Genomic DNA, 16,876 nt, shown 5'->3' with positions numbered 1-16,876 from the left:
AAATTACTGTCCCATTTGAATAATCCTAGGCTTTCCTTGGTAGCCTAATGAAAAGTTGCTAGAAACTTAAGTGGAAATGGCTTAAATTCCCAGTATGTTTCACAGTCTCATTTTTGGTGGAATGAGGTGTTTTGAGCATTTCTTGATTGTCCTGTGGTTTCTTCTTTTAAAGACAGTGATGGTATATTTTATGTAGGACATGTAATATGTATTAATTGTTGGGATTATAACAGCTAACCATTTACAATTAAAATATAAGAGTTGAAGTTAGTAGAAGTTTTCCTTTTGCCTGCTTTAAACTTGTGTGCAAGCTGGGTTTTTTTTTTTTTCATACATGATTTTTCCCCATACATAAATAAGGTTCTGTGACTTCTTTCACAGATACTGTTCATGAAAGCTAGTAAAGATTTTTTTGGTACAATATGCCCTCAGAAGAAGGTCTCAGTAATCGAGGGGCTGTTCTCAACATTCCATTGGAAACTTTTTTTTCTTTCTCTTTCACTTAAGTCCCCCCTGAAAAACAGCTCCTGAGTGAATAAAATGACTGAGAAGGCTTATTATACAAGGCCTGCCTTTTGTTCTTACTTGGTCACTTCATCTTCCTGGACTTCCCACTGTCACATACCATATTCTCCCACTTGATTCATGTTGGAGACAGTCCCAATTTCAAAACCTTACCAAAATCCCTTCTAGAAAAAACCCTAAATTTTTATAGATTTGGAGTCCATCAAAAGGAGGATGCCCAAAGAGGCTTTGTGAACACCTTTGTCTTGGAATGCACATCTGTTTTAGCAGCAGCAGCCTGATAGCCTAGGCAGGCATTGAAACAACTTACTTAACCACAAGTTCTATAAGCCACTTCAGGTGTGTGTGTGTACATGTGTGCTTATATGAGCACATTTATGGATTTTGCTGCGCTAGAACCAAAACTTGCCTCAGATGTCCTGCTTTCCTCTTAGACTAGTATGGGGGCATCAAAAACTCCAGCCTGACTATTCAGTGTGATCTGCTTGGACCAGGAGCACCTGGGTCTTCTGGGAGCTCATCATACATACAGACCTACTGAATCAGAATCAAGAATCCTGGTGTGGGTCGTATGCAACTTTTAAAGTTCGAGAAGCCCAGCTCTACAGAAGTATGAGGCAAGAGCAGATGTGCTGGTCCTGAGAAAAACCTTAGTTTTCCTTCTTGATCATGCATATTAAAGGCATAAACCTGTATTGAGGAATCACTGAATGCAGTCCTGATTATCTGAGTGAGTGTTCCTGTTTATCTTCTAATCCAATGCCTTAAAAACTGAGAAAGGTGCACTCTCCCTCTTCTGAACTTTAACATGTCATTTTCGCATTCTTCATTTTTAAAAAAAGCCAACTCAGGGTACTAGGAATAAAAAAAACCTGACAAAGAGCCCAGGTAGAGTCTCTCCTTTTTCGCTACACACTTAAGGCTCTGTCCCACTGAGGGAGTGAGAGGTGGGCAACCTTGGAAACAGTGGAAAGAAAGGCATTCGGGGACAAAGAAGTTAATGAAAGGAGAAAGCAACAGTAGGCAAAACAGGGCAAAAGGCTCTCAGGAGAAATGGCGATAGAAGTAAGAGGGAAAAAAAAAAAAGCATCAATAATGTCATAGCCACGGTTCCTTCCCCCACCTCCCAACACCTTAGTAATTAAGCCCCTGCTTGTTTATGAAGCATTTTAAAGGAAAATGGGGTCTGGCTGTATTTTTCTCCTAGAAAACTATCTCGGCTTGAGTCTGGGACATCTGGTCATCAACCCTTCCAGCCCTGGGCCGCCCGCATCGGACCTTGCTTGCGGCGCCGTGGTGGAGGCCGCAGCTGATGCCCACTGCGGCCGAGGCGCCCGAACCGCCACGGGGGCGCAGTCCGGTCTGGACGCTGACCGCTGGGCCCACCCAGGCGGCGCTCTCCAAATGCGCCCGCATAGGCACAGGTCGAGTCTGGCAACCCCTCGCTATCAAGCGCAGGACCCACCCAGTGTCCCGGGTGCCCTTTCCCTCCGGGAGCGGCGGGGGCGAGGAGAAGGCAGATACACTCTGGGAGGAAGGCACGAGCTCCACCGGGCGGAGGCGCCCAGGCCGAGCCTCCGGCACGGAAAGAGTGTGTCCCCCTGGGGTACGCGCCAGCCGCCGCGCTCCCCGGGTATCCGGGCGGGTCCCCCTCGCGATCGCCAGAGTGCTGGGGAACCTACTCTCGGGCGCTTAGAGACCTTAGACAATGGAGCCGGAGCAAGGCGGCTGGCCTAGGGCCGAGCGCCGAGCGCGGGGGTGGCTTCTCCCGCCGCCGGCCCCCGCGGTGCCCCGCGTGGAGCCGGCCCGCCAGCCAGCTCGCGGGGCCGAGCCGAGCTCTGGCGCTGAGCTCCTCCTTCTGGTTCCCGCGCGGCTCGGCCGTCCCGGGAAAGCCACAGGAGGGCAGGTTGGCGGGTGCCGGCCACGCGAAGCAGCTTTGGGCGGTGAACCCTCTGCTGCTCTTGGCGCTCCGTTTCGGGTGGAGACTGAGTTGCTCTGTGGAGCCAGTATCAGGAGCTCTCTTCTTACACCTCGGGGTTGCTTGCCTCGTGCCATCTATTTGTGCCAGCATCCTTTTAAACTGGTTCTTTTCTCTATCCCTCTTTAAATTCTTTCTCATTTTAAAATTATTGGCATGGATTCTTTTTCTCCCCTCCAGATTATATAAACATTACACACACACACACACACACGCGCGCGCGCGCGCGCGTCTTCCATAAAGATCACTGCGTTGACACCGCTTCCACTCTGTCTTCCCAGATCAGCGCTTCTAGCGAACCCATTTGCGCGAGGACTCGGCCCTCTCTTTTCCTGGCGAGGCTTTTGAACCTGTCGCCAAGGCCGTACCTCGGAGAGAAGGAAGTGCAGTGGGACGTGAGGGATGCATGGCGCCTGCCCCCAGTTAGATGCTCTTCAGATAATCTGCGACCAAGCTCGCTGATTAAATATTTAGGAAAGACCTCGTAAACATCACTGCAAATACATTAAGGCACTTCAACCCGACAGCTTATGATTATTTCAAAACTTAAAAAGGAGATCATTGATTGTCACTGTTTCTGTGCTCAACCAAGAAACTGAATCTTCCCGTGGTGGGTGGATGGGGTGGCTGAATTGCTTGCTTTTCTCCCCCAAGACTCCCCCTTGCCGCTCACTTTCATGGCTGTGGCGCTCAGTAGCAGTGATTTATTTATTTCTGTATGGAGTTAAAAGGGTGTGCGTTGGTGGGGGTGTTCGTTGAGGACACGCAGGACCTGATCACAAAGGACTAGCTCAGGTGTCTTGTGCTTCTGTATTAACTGGAAAAGACAGACTCTGGAACTTTTACAGGGCGAGAAGAGGCCACCGGCTCGCGCTTTGTATACTTTGCACTTGAAATCGTTACATTCAACTGAATATTTGGCTCATTCAGATCCGAAAAGTCTCCTAGCATCGTCGAATTCCCTCCTCCGCCCCTCAGCTCCAAAGGAGGGGGAGGGGGTAGGTAGGAAATGTTTAGTAAATTGCACATCTTTGAATCTTCCTAAAGCAGTGGTCACAAAGCTTAAAGGTGACACAACAGTGCTCACGTAAAACCAACACACATTCCCCACCCCCCTTAAACCAACAATAAAATCATCCCCTTCAATTTGCCATGATCGCTGCGACCAGGAGCCAGGTGATTATCCTAATTAATGTCTATCTAATTAAATTACTGTCAGCAGTTAACCAATGGCAGGAGCCGTTTCATCGGCTGCACAAGCAGCAAGATCAAAAGTGAGCCTTTTCTGATTGCTGCATAGTGTCAATTGGCCAATCTCTTCTCCCAGGGAAAAAAAAAAAAAGTAAATCAAACCTTTGAGAAGCATTTGCTGGTTGAAGTGCTTTCTGTCTAGTGAGGGGGTCTGTGGATTTCTAGTTTATGATAAATAGGACTTTAAAAACCAGGGACGGGAGGGCGCGTGTTCAGGTTCTAGAGATATGCAGCTGGAGCACTGCCTTTCTCCTTCTATCATGCTCTCCAAGAAATTTCTCAATGTGAGCAGCAGCTACCCACATTCAGGCGGATCTGAGCTTGTCTTGCACGATCATCCCATTATCTCGACCGCTGACAACCTGGAGAGAAGTTCACCTTTGAAAAAAATTACCAGGGGGATGACGAATCAGTCAGATACAGACAATTTTCCTGACTCCAAGGACTCACCAGGGGACGTCCAGAGAAGTAAACTCTCTCCTGTCTTGGACGGGGTCTCTGAGCTTCGTCACAGTTTCGATGGCTCTGCTGCGGATCGCTACCTCCTGTCTCAGTCCAGCCAGCCACAGTCCGCGACCACTGCTCCCAGTGCCATGTTCCCGTACCCCGGCCAGCACGGACCGGCTCACCCCGCCTTCTCCATCGGCAGCCCCAGCCGCTACATGGCCCACCACCCGGTCATCACCAACGGAGCCTACAACAGCCTCCTGTCCAACTCCTCACCGCAGGGCTACCCCACCGCCGGCTACCCCTACCCGCAGCAGTACGGCCACTCCTACCAGGGAGCCCCGTTCTACCAGTTCTCCTCCGCACAGCCCGGGCTGGTGCCCGGCAAGGCGCAGGTGTACCTCTGCAACAGGCCCCTTTGGCTGAAATTTCACCGGCACCAAACGGAGATGATCATCACCAAACAGGGAAGGTAATGCTACATTCTTGGCTGCCGCTGCTCCAGGCGCGGCCGGGGGGCATGTGTACCCGCGCTGTGACCGCCGCGGCAGCGACGATTTGGGGTCGGGAGCGGAGTGGAAGGCGCTCTGGCGCGTCCTAGAGTTGGCTGGTGTTGGAAAAAACGGAAAGTGGAAGGTATAACCACCGCGGTGATGTCGGGGAGCGGGGCGGGGGGTGGGGTGGGGTGGGTTTCCCCGCTCTAGAAAGGTGGTCGGAGAGCCAGTCAGTGGCCGGAGAAAGGAGAGAGAGAGAGGGGGAGAGCCCTGGCCTGTGGCCGGGAGATGGGAGGGACGCATCAATGCCCGATACACCGACAGGTGGAGATTCGGGTCGCCAACCTCGCTTTCCACCTGGGCAGTGATACCTGCCGACTCCCCATTCCAGTTCATTCGCCGATCTCCCAGACTTCAGTCCCTCTTCTTTTTCTCCCCCACCACCCTTTTTCCAATCCAGCAAACGTTCGCTCATCGATGCTCAGAGAATAAGTTTTGCTTTGCTATCTGGCGCCGCGCTTCTTGCATTTAATCTTTAACATTTATGTTTTTTTTTCCCCCCTTGTTGTCTCCCCCCTCCCTAATTTAAATAGGCGCATGTTTCCTTTTTTAAGTTTTAACATTTCTGGTCTCGATCCCACGGCTCATTACAATATTTTTGTGGATGTGATTTTGGCGGATCCCAATCACTGGAGGTTTCAAGGAGGCAAATGGGTTCCTTGCGGCAAAGCGGACACCAATGTGCAAGGCAAGTCCTTCCAATTAACACGTCTTCCTGACACTTATTTAGGTGAGAATGATTAATTAAAGCCTTTGTGGACTGGCTCGAGCGACTTTTAAAACGATCGGCCAATGACTTCTAAAAGGAACCTAGGAGGATGGGGGAGAGACTGAGCGACGAGAAGGGGGAGGATTATGCAAAAGCTATTTTAATCATTCCCAGTTAATAGGAAGAAAGCGCGGCCTTAAAAAAGCCCCAGCTAATGGGCCTTACAGTGGAATAAGGGGTGTGTGTCTGTGTGTGTGTGTGTGTGTGTGTGTGTCCTGCGTGGTGAGGAGTTGGGACTGGGCAGTGCCCCGGGCACATGTAAACAACTTGTCTCTTTCTCTAGGAAATCGGGTCTATATGCATCCGGATTCCCCCAACACGGGGGCTCACTGGATGCGTCAAGAAATCTCTTTTGGAAAATTAAAACTTACAAACAACAAAGGAGCGTCAAACAACAATGGGCAGGTCAGTGGCTCAAGCGCTCACTTCTCTCTCTCTCTCTCACGCACACTCACTTATACACACTCGTTCCTGCCTAAGATCCAATTCATCACTTTAAATTAACATGAGGAACGACACGTTTCTTTGCTTCATTAAGGAGACTTTTTAAAAATTCTATTTCCGTTCTCCCAAATTATATTAAACAATCTACAAAGTTGTTCTTGTCCCCCTCGCCCCCCCTCTCTGGCCCAATTCCTGAGTTCCCAACCTTCACAAGTACAAATATTTGGTTGATTTGAGAAGGGAGTGCGCAGGATCTGCAGGTTGTGAAAATCTTTGTTGCTCCTTAAAGGAGAACTGGGAGAAGGGCCCTGAGGGCTGGGCGGTCGGGTTCGGTTTTCCTCTGGTGCTCGGCCGTTGCGTGCTCCGGTGGAACGAGGGCCGGTCTGCTTCGGCCAGCCAGTCACCAGCCGGGCGAGGCCCGCGATCAGTTTCCCGGGGCGGCGGGCTCCTCGCAGATTCCACACGGCCCGCGGCTCACAGCCCCTTGCAGGCAGACCGCGTTAACGTGCCGCCGGGCGCTTCCCTTTCTTTCCGCCGGACAGATGGTGGTTTTGCAGTCCTTGCACAAGTACCAGCCCCGCCTGCATGTAGTGGAAGTGAACGAGGACGGCACGGAGGACACCAGCCAGCCCGGCCGCGTGCAGACGTTCACTTTTCCCGAGACTCAGTTCATCGCCGTCACTGCCTACCAGAACACCGATGTAAGGAGGCCTAGGGGCTGGGCGCGCGGCGGGCGGCGCAGGCTTCCCCCGGCCCGCGGCGGTAGCGGAGGCCATCCCCGGCTCGGGCACTAACATCCGCCACAGCTGGCTCTGCTATGCCTTTTAGGAGTAGGGTCAGGGGCCTGCTGGGCACCTTCCGTTTATACCTAACCGGTGGGAAAACGCTTCCTATTCGTCTCCGACGCGGGTCACCCGGGCCACCTTCAAGGTGACCAGGATTTCTAGAGCCTCTGGGAATTTTGATTTAGTTTTCAAACATCAGTTTCTGGGTGATCGAAAGAAACGCATATTCATGATTTAAAAACTAACATAAATCAAATTACTGGGGACTATGGAGTGAGCTTCCTAGCACTCATTTGCAAGTTTGCAAAAACTTATTTTACTATTGTTGATTTGACTACTAGAAGTGATAGCGTTTCTTTTAAAACAGGAAAATATCATAAATGAAAGATATGCATTTATTTGCAATCAAAACTGATTTCAAGATGCAACTTGTGGGTTCTTCAAGTTGTGTATCAGGAGCGACTAACTTAAAAATATGATGAAGCATTTAAGATAGGTGACATTTTTTAGGAATGAATTCAAGTGCCCCTTAAAAATTTTTGCCTGAGTAAGTGCATTTACATAACAAGCATTTTTAAAAATGAGCATTTTGAACCAGTTTAGGACACACGAGAGCTAATGGAAAGCTATACTTTAGTTTTAGTCACCATTAATTTAAACATAACTTTCATCATACTTTTTTCCTCTTTTCACCCATGCCCTCAAAATTTTCAGTTAGGGAAACCTTGCTGTTTAATGAAATTGTAGGCCTTTAGCCCCTGTAAAAAGTGGCAGATGACATATTCTTAAACACCCAATCTGCTGTATAAAAAGTAAAGTTATATTAATCTTTTTTTCTTTTTTCCAGATTACACAACTGAAAATAGATCACAACCCCTTTGCTAAAGGATTTCGGGATAATTATGATACGTAAGTAGTTTTGCACCTTCTCAAATTTGTGGAATTGGGCTCTGGGTCAAAGGTGGATTGTTTTGTACAAGGCTTTTGGAAGCTAGAAAGTGTGAAGACAGTTGTTTTCGGGGTTTTCCCTTTCTTTTTTGACGGCTCCTCTTCTCTCTGGTGACCTGGCTTGGTACTTCTGTGTTTTGGGTCAAAGGTTTCCTCCACCTATTTTTAGCTTTCATATGAATTACAAAGTTGTTGGCGGGGAACCTAGGGCTGGCTGGCTGGGGAAGCTGCCCTGGTTCCCGCGTGCGGGAGTTGTGTGTGTTGCTGCAGATGCTCAGCTCAGATTGTCTGTGTCTGAAACCGCCCGATTCTGCCTGAAAGTGCATGTGGCTCTGGCAGTTGTTACAGTCTCCTTGGCATATGTGACTTTTATTTACCCATTTCCAAGTTTTGTGTAATAGCTTTTCCTGTGCAAGTTTACCATGGACTGAATAAAAATGTGCACCCACTACAGGCAAGTTCACGAGCACAGCTGATGGTGCAGTCATTTCAGGCTTTGGGAAGGACCCAGGTGCTGTTGCAGTGTATTATTTGTGCTTTGAAAGAAAAATATTTCCTCTTTTATCATTTGTATCTGGGTGTGTTTTAATTAAATGTGCTGATTTCCTTTTCTCCAGGCCTCCCTTACCTATTTCCATTTCTTGTCTATCAAAATGCTGTCCTCTGGGGGCCACAGTAGGTGTAAACTGAACCCTTCCTGGGCTTGTTCTGGCATTCTCTTGCTCAGAGCCCAGGTACAGTGCTGAGGAGTTCACAGAGAGTTATATGGCAAGATCTAACTCTGGACTGTGGGGATCCCTTCACTTTTCTCTGACCATAGAAGGAAAGGATACATTAATTTTAATTTCATGGCTTGCATTACGTGCTGGGGCTAGAACTACAGAGTTGAAGCTATCTTTGATTAGGAATAGATTAAATTTGTGGAGGAGACAAGTGGCTCTCTCCAGGTAGATACCAAAGTTCCCTCCTGATATTTTTTGTAACAAATTGAAGAGAATCATCAACAATTATAGACTGTAACTGTCAAGTGTATCCCTCAAAAGTGATCCAAAGGAAGCAAGCCTCATCAGTATGATTCTCCAGGAAAAAAAAGAAAAAAAGAAAAACTTGGCTACTCTAGTCCTTCTTCACAATCTAAAAAGGTGGGCTCAGCACGGTGGAAAGCGTGTGGCCCAGGAGACCAGAGATACTGGTCTCTGTACTAGGGGGGGTCTTGTAGATTTTGAGCTTTTAATTCTGCTGTGAACATCTGTTCCAAAGCATTTTATTTTGCACAAATCAATTCGGTAATCCCAAGTGGGTTGGGACCTGGATGGGCATATAAACTGTATCTTTTGCAGATTGTTTTTTTTTTTCTATTCCTTTTAAAAATATTGTGGTGGTAAACAGAGAAGATATTTGCACCTTGCTGGTTATGTTCCCTTCCTGCCTCCCTCTACTTGTTCTTATTTGAGACTTGAATTAAGTTTCAAGAGGGAAATTTTGTTCAGTCAGCAAACTGTATCCGAGCAGCCACAGCATAACCCTCATCTGTCCCTCTTCTGGTTGACTTCTGTTGGAAAAGCCACTTCCGTTTGATTCTTGAATCACTATATATTTATCATAAAAAGCTTCTTTAGCTATACAAATGGCTATCTTAGAGATTTATGGCTTAGAGTAGAATGGTTTTTGATACTGTCTCTCTTTCCACCTTACGTTGGTTATTTGGGCCTGGCTCACTTTTGGAGAAACAGGGAAAAGAGTTCAGGGGGACCAGGGTGTTTGCTTGGCCACTCACTAGGGAATCTCCTCCCCAAAGTATTGAGGTCTTACAAGACTGAGGCTCTCTTTCAAAACAGTCTGTTGCTTAAAGATTAAAACATTTATGTGTGAGCTAAAAAAGGGAGGCATGTGTGTGATGTGTATGAGAAAATAACGTCTACCAATCTTGATCCCGTCTCTGGTTCCTTCTCAATTCTAATGGGATCTTACAGGCCCCTGTGGGGCCTAGAGTGAACCTTTGATTATCTTATCTAAGGTAATTCCCAGAAACACAATCACTGCCTGTGGTTGGGCAAGTTATTTAACTTTCCTTTGACTCAGTCTTCATCTGTAAGGTAGGATAATAATGGTACCTAACTTGGAAAACTGTGATGGTTAAATAATGATCTGTACAGCCCTAGACAAGGGTGCCTGGAACATAGTCAAGTTGTATAAGGATGAGCTGTTACCAGTGGGAGATTCTTGGCGGAGGTTGATAATTGTACTTTTAAGAGTTTGCCCACATTTTTTCCCTTTTTTAAACCAGTAACAAATCAAAAGCTGGGGAGAGAAGCTCAAAGAATAATTTTCCTTTGTAAAATAATTTTATTGATTGATGACTTTATTTCCACGTAGTAATTCTAGTTTGTATGGTTGGGGGGGGATGGTTAAAGGAACACACAGGGGAAAACAATAGACAGTAAGTACCATGGAGGCTTCCAGCAATCACCCTCGGATCTCAGAAGACTGTCCAAGGCCAATCTGATGCTCAGTACCAGGGGGGACCCCGCGTGTGTGTCAGATGGCAGAAAGTGGTCTTAAAAGGGTGGAGTGGGTAACCGGTTTAGAAATTTCACTCAGAAACTCTCACCGCAGAAGAAAGGCCCACTGGGCAAATGCCACCTGAGCCCCTGGGCAGATCTGTCTCAATCTGTGCACATATATTGGAGAAGTGGGTGAGCATCCCCTGCCCGTGCCCTTCTCTCGGCCCTCTGTGCACTTGGGGAGAGAGCGCAAGAGAGGAGGGAAGCCTTCCTCTTCATCTGTATCAGCTTTAGGTCCCTGAATGGACAAATCGGTTCCTTTATAATTTCACGGTTTATTTTGGAGAGGATGCAAGTCTGTGACCTTTTGTCTGTCTTTATCCTGGACGGCAGGTTACACGTGGAGAGTGTGGGGGTGGGCGACCAGGGGTGGTCTTCTCTTTAGCGCCCCCGAAAGGACCTTGCGCCACCCTTCGGTTCTCTCTCTCTCCCTCCCTCGCAGGATCTACACCGGCTGCGACATGGACCGCCTGACCCCCTCGCCCAACGACTCCCCGCGCTCGCAGATCGTGCCCGGGGCCCGCTACGCCATGGCCGGCTCTTTCCTGCAGGACCAGTTCGTGAGCAACTACGCCAAGGCCCGTTTCCACCCGGGCGCGGGCGCCGGCCCCGGGCCGGGCACGGACCGCAGCGTGCCGCACACCAACGGGCTGCTGTCGCCGCAGCAGGCCGAGGACCCGGGCGCGCCGTCGCCGCAGCGCTGGTTTGTGACTCCGGCCAACAACCGGCTGGACTTCGCCGCCTCGGCCTACGACACGGCCACGGACTTCGCGGGCAACGCGGCCACGCTGCTCTCGTACGCGGCGGCGGGCGTGAAGGCGCTGCCGCTGCAGGCGGCTGGCTGCACGGGCCGCCCGCTCGGCTACTACGCCGACCCGTCGGGCTGGGGCGCGCGCAGCCCACCGCAGTACTGCGGCGCCAAGTCGGGCTCGGTGCTGCCCTGCTGGCCCAACAGCGCCGCGGCCGCCGCGCGCATGGCCGGCGCCAACCCCTACCTGGGCGAGGAGGCCGAGGGCCTGGCCGCCGAGCGTTCGCCGCTGCCGCCGGGCGCCGCCGAGGACGCCAAGCCCAAGGACCTGTCCGACTCCAGCTGGATCGAGACGCCCTCCTCTATCAAGTCCATCGACTCGAGCGACTCGGGGATTTACGAGCAGGCCAAACGGAGGCGGATCTCGCCCGCCGACACGCCGGTGTCCGAGAGCTCGTCCCCGCTCAAGAGCGAGGTGCTGGCCCAGCGGGACTGCGAGAAGAACTGCGCCAAGGACATAGGCGGCTACTATGGCTTCTACTCACACAGCTAGGCCGGCCCTGCCCGCCCCGGCCCCGCGCCCCGCCGCGGCCCGGCCCCAGCCGGCCCCTCGCGCTTCTCCCCCTGCGCCTCCTGCTCACGCCCCACCTCGCGCACTCCCTCAGTTTATTTGACCCTTGAACGCCGTCTGCAGCGCATTAGTACAGGTCTCCTGAGTGTGATTTTAACCTTCTTCTTCTTCTTCTTCTTCTTTTTTTGCACAGCAGTTTCTGCAGTTAGCGCACCGACCTTCAACTTGGCTGTAAACCTTTTCGGTTTGCCTACTTAACTCTCCTTCTGTGAAGTTATCCTGACGTTTCCCCTCCCCTCGTCTTTTTCTCACCCTCTCCTTGTCTTTCTCCTCCTGAAACTCTTCACCTTTAGGAGACCTGGGCAGTCCTGTCAGGCAGCAACGATTCCGACCCGCCAAGTCTCGGCCTCCCCATTAACCGTAGGATGTTGACTGTAGAACCTGGACCCTCCCAGCGCGTCCTTTCTTATCCCCGAGTGGATGGATGGATGGATGGTAGGGATGTTAATAATTCTAGTGGAACAAAGCCTGTGAAATGACTGTATATAGTGTTAATTTATTGTAACGAATGGCTAGTTTTTATTCACATTGTCAAGGCACAAAACCAGTTCACGCTTAAACTTTCTCATTCATTTCTTTTCCTTTTTCTCCAACTCCCCCCGCCCCTGAAAAATGTTTTCTTGTGAGATTATTAACAGTATTCTAAGAGGCTCTGGAAACTCGAAAGACTAGATAATGAAGAGTTTCTCACTTGTCCTCAATTCACTGCATGAAATAACTACCCTGTGCCCTACTGCACACAAATAGCTAAGGAGAATCTGACCAAACACCTGTAAAGGATAGGTGTCTGTTCATAGGCAAGTCGATTAAGTGGCATGATGCCTGCAAAGCAAAGTTAACGAGTTACATGTTTTTTCCCCCTTCCTTCTAAATAGAATAGCTCGACATCAGCAATATTATTTTGCCTTATTTGTTTTTCCCCAAAGTGCCAAATCCATTACTGGTCTGTGCAGGTGCCAAATATGCTGACAAACTGTTTCTGAATATCTTTCAGTTCCCCCCTCCACCTTTATATGCTGTAAATCTTTGTAATGAATATTCTACTAATGATATAGATGACTGAATTGTTGGTTAACTATAGTGTAGTCTAGTGAAGATGAATTGTGTGAGTTGTATATTTTACTGCATTTTAGTTTTGAAAATGATTTCCCCGCCACCTAGAAACAGCTGAAATTTGACTTCCTTGGGAAAACACTAGCATTAATGCAAGTAAGACTGTTTATTCCCCCCTCTAAGTCTTGTTATATTTGATAAGGAGCACTGATCCCCCTGAAAATAGATTAGTAGAATTTCTAATGTTGTGTAGCAAACCTATACTTTTTTTTTGTATTTTAAAATTAATGTGAAATATGCATCATACACAATACTCAATCTAGATTCCAGTCCATTGGGGGGATTTTTTTTTCCTAATAGGAATTCAGGGTCTAAACGTGTGTATATTTTGGCTCTTCTGTAAATCTAATGTTGTGATTTTTATATTTGTTTCGTTTTGTCTGTGAACTGAATAATTTATACAAGGACACACTCCATTGAGAAACGTTTTGTTTTTTGCTCGTTTGTATCGTCTGTGTATAACAAGTAAAATAAATCTGGTAAAACTCTATGGTGTTTGAAAGCAGTTTACAGTTTGAAAATTTAATTAGAGGTGATTATTTTTAAGGGCTGAGGAAGAATAGCCTGTCTCTACTCCAATATGGGGCATTCTGTGTAGTGGGAACTACATCCCATTTTCCTCTTAAATTTGTTAATATACCACTACCAGTAATTACTTTTCTCTGTCTTATTTACAACTACTTAGTTCCCTGTGAGTCGAGTTCACTTTGTTACACTCGTTTTTTTTTTTTCCTTCAGGAAAATGTACATGCTTCCTTATATCTGTAAGTAGGAAATAACATGAGCAGGAAATGGAGGGTCTTTAATAAGATATTAAGTATTTCTTGGAATTTCACAAAGTCAAGAGGGAGGCTTTGGGCAAGAGAAGAGTGTAATTTAAATGCTTGTCAAAATAGGCTGTTGACCGCAGCTTTAGTCAGATGTTGAAAATTCTGGTCTTTAAGTACAAGGCCTTGGAGTTGAGTGGTGAATCCGTAAATGAAAACACAGAATGGCCTACGTTTCTTGAGTGGATTATTTTGGGGGGATAGGGAGGGGTTGGAGTGGGGAAAGTACTCATAGAGCAAACTCATGAAAGGTCGATATTTAACCACTGAGCTTAAAACTTGCTTTAGGAGGTATCTGTGGAGCACCACTCCATTTCTTCTACAGTGGATTTCCTGCGCCCATCCTGCCCAAGCCAGGTCCCCATCCCTTGAGAAAAAATGCAGAATGTGGATATTCCAGCTGGGAGGGGGCTAGTTGCGTCTTAGTCAAGGGGTCCACAGAGCTCTCTTTTACTTTTGTCTCCAGAGAAAGGAGATCCAAGAAAGGTGGAAAATGGTCCAGCATTCCTGTTTGGCCTAGGCCAGTCTCAGGTTATGGGGCGAAATTTACCACCACCCAGAGATGGTCCTTTGCAATTTGACAGATGTAAAGAGGCTTCAAAGTACCAATTAAAATGAAAATTGGAGGGGGGAACAAAACCGATTTGCCTTCCTTGGGTAATCTGGCCACTAGACGGCGTTCCGCCGAGTTTTGTCTGCCACATAGAAATGCGATGACTGATTTTCCTTTGTGTTTGTTTCTCCCGGATCACACCTAAGAACTAAACAAGAGGACAAAAAGTACAGAACAGGGGGCCTGCGTGGCGAGTGAGGTGGCGCGGTGTATTCTTGTAATCATCCCCCGGCCCGGCGCTCCTGCGACCTCGGTGCCAGCGAGCAGGAGGCGCACGTGCAGCCGGGAGGCCCGGGGGCGCCCAGGCCGAGGGCGAGGGGCTGCGGAGCCGCTAAGGGTTCCGGGGGGTGAGCCTGGGGGTCGGAGCGCGGCTCCGGGCCAGGCCCGCCGCCCTCGGGCCAGAGACCACGAGCAAAGGAGTCGGTGTCATGTGCGGAAACGAAGCTCTTAGAAGCCGAGGATAGATTTCACAGGAACGTAGTGCCTTGTACTGAAAGACGCACTTAGCTGCTATTAGGAAGTACTTAAAAAAATTGGGGAGGTCGTTTCCCTTGCAGCTCTGCACCATCTGCTGTGTGGACTGAGTCAGCGTGAGGTAAATTTGCAGCTCCGCGCTCCTCTCTGAGGCAGTGTGCTTTCCTGTCCCTTTCAAGCATGATCGTTTCTCCTGGCTTCCAAAGAGTCTTGGGTGTCTGGTGAAGTGACACTGTCAGTGTGTCTGAGAAGCTGCTGCTGTTTCAAGGAAATCGGAGTGTTTTTGGGGAGGGCCTGCGGGAACCAGAGTTCGCGTCCCGGGTTAGATTTCGAGTTGCCTTTTTATCTCCCTGAGGGTAGGAGTCAGGGTAGGGACGGAGAAGGATGACGAATCCTCCCCGTAAACTGCAGATTTTCTGTTTTCAAAAGTGGCTTTTCAAAAAGAGAAAGGAAGAAAAAAAGACGAGCGTGCGGCTCTTTCTTCTGGCTCAAGCCTTCCCGCCACTCGCGTCGCGCGCCATCTTAACTCCTTGCCCACCAGCAGCTTGGGGCCGAGCGCGGCGGGCCGGCGCCGCTGGAGCCCGGAGATGCTGCGCCCTAGGTGCCTCACCTTGGGGCCGAAGCCGCGGGGTCAGGGCGGCCGACTGGCGGGCACTGAGCGCGCTGTGACCGAGTGCATCCGGGAGCCCAGGCCGGCGGGGACGGACGTCCGCACGAGCTCGGCCGGCAGTGCGGCGGCTCCGAAGGCCTGGGCCCGCAGCTGAGCCTGGGCCCAGGCTCTCTGGCTTCACCGTTGGGTGGGCGCGCTGCTCTCTTCTGGCTGTTCCGGCCGCGGGTTCCAGGCCGCGAGTCCAGATAGGGATCCAGGCCGCGGGTCTAGACAGGGGGCCCAGCGAAGGTCCAGACCCGGAATCCAGGCGGTTCTCCGGTTCCTTCAAGAGCCTGGTCCAGCGCGGCTCCCGGCCTCGCCTCTAGCCTTGGGTGCGGCCCTCCTGCGCTTGTGGCTCCGCCAGAACCAAGCCAGGCAACCTACTAGGATTTAGGACATGGAAGCCTTTTTAGGCCTAGGGGAAATTTACTGGGTTTGTTTAAAAAAAAATCAGGTCGGTTTCTGACTCTAGGACTGACTTAACATTCTCCAAGCTCTTAAAATGTAATTTAGGGTCTACAGAGAACTTTATGAACCTTCTTCCCTCCTGCGCTTACATTTTCTTATAAATCCTGCTGTTAAAACTGGTTTACTTATGACCCACTTTTTTTGTGTGTGTGTGATGTTAAGTATCTATTCTTTTAGTACTGAAGCCTTCAGGAATGTTGTACTTTCTGTTTAGGGTGCAGGCTTGGGAAAAAAAGCCTTTTAAATAGAGGTCGTTACATTCCTGGAGAATTTAAAATGCATTGTAGCAATATTTGGGCAAGGTATTTGTGTCTATAGTGATTTTATAAAATACTCTGCTTGTCCTCTGGTACAGCACCTTTTCTGTCTGTATATGAGTTCTTTTATTATGTATATGTTTTAGCCATGGAGATGGGAAAAACCACAGAGCTTATGATCTTGTGTGAAAACAGACCAGTCTAGATCCCCCAAAGGAAACAGTAACAATTATTTTTATTTTTAGAATTAAAAAAACAAAAAAACAAAACTTGCTTTGAAGAAGTTAGCTTTAAAGACCAAGGATAAGCATTCGATTTTTAAGATATTTAATTTACTCTGGTGTGTGGGCAATTGCTTGGTTAATTTTAATATTTTAAAGAGTAAGTGTTCTTCGTAATATCTGTAGGATCAATCTTTTAAAAGGTGGCTGAGAATTTTTAAGCAAGTTGAATCTGTATGATTTGTTGAATTTACAATCTGAGTGCAAGATTTACTTTTGGGCAGTTAGATTTTCTTTTGCCAGAACAAGATACATTTCTCAAGGAAGACAGAGACAAAGTAGGCAGGATTTTAGACATTGCATTATACTTGGTTTAATTCTGTTGCTTTGAGATTTGTGTCTTCCTGGTTCTGGTCTTCAGCTTGTAAATTAGGTTGCAGCATATTTAAAAATATATTCTCTTGAAAGAAAACCCGACTGCTTTCACAATAAAGTAAACTTGATGGTGTACAAGTCACTGGTCTCATCTGAGATGATTATATCTGCCTTGCGTGTATTTTACACCCACAGTATGGTTTGCAGCGGTGTTCAAGGCATAGCGTGAAAAATT

At 48.5% G+C, this 16,876-nt stretch overlaps 1 protein-coding gene across 1 annotated transcript; it reads left to right on the top strand.

Moving 5' to 3' along the window:
* The first annotated feature begins 3,981 nt into the window (after positions 1-3,981).
* On the top strand, positions 3,982-11,566 carry TBR1 (T-box brain transcription factor 1). The gene is made up of 6 exons (XM_061135757.1): positions 3,982-4,673; positions 5,289-5,443; positions 5,808-5,929; positions 6,511-6,669; positions 7,601-7,662; positions 10,708-11,566. Exons 1-6 carry the CDS (start codon positions 3,982-3,984, stop codon positions 11,564-11,566), a joined length of 2,049 nt encoding a protein of 682 aa, XP_060991740.1.
* The last annotated feature ends 5,310 nt before the right edge of the window (positions 11,567-16,876 follow it).

The sequence above is a fragment of the Dama dama genome, chromosome 33 (genome assembly GCF_033118175.1).
Source record: "Dama dama isolate Ldn47 chromosome 33, ASM3311817v1, whole genome shotgun sequence".
In the NCBI taxonomy this organism is placed as follows: domain Eukaryota; kingdom Metazoa; phylum Chordata; class Mammalia; order Artiodactyla; family Cervidae; genus Dama; species Dama dama.
Note: the sequence above shows the minus strand (reverse complement) of the source record. Positions and strands in the feature narration are given on the sequence as shown.

Bases quoted from the DNA above. Each gene is read 5' to 3' on its own strand.
- TBR1 (XM_061135757.1), top strand. From the start codon at position 3,982: ATGCAGCTGGAGCACTGCCTTTCTCCTTCTATCATGCTCTCCAAGAAA. The intron at 5,444-5,807 runs GCAAGTCCTTCC...CTCTTTCTCTAG, and splicing joins AGCGGACACCAATGTGCAAG to GAAATCGGGTCTATATGCAT. The intron at 7,663-10,707 runs GTAAGTAGTTTT...CCTCCCTCGCAG, and splicing joins TTTCGGGATAATTATGATAC to GATCTACACCGGCTGCGACA.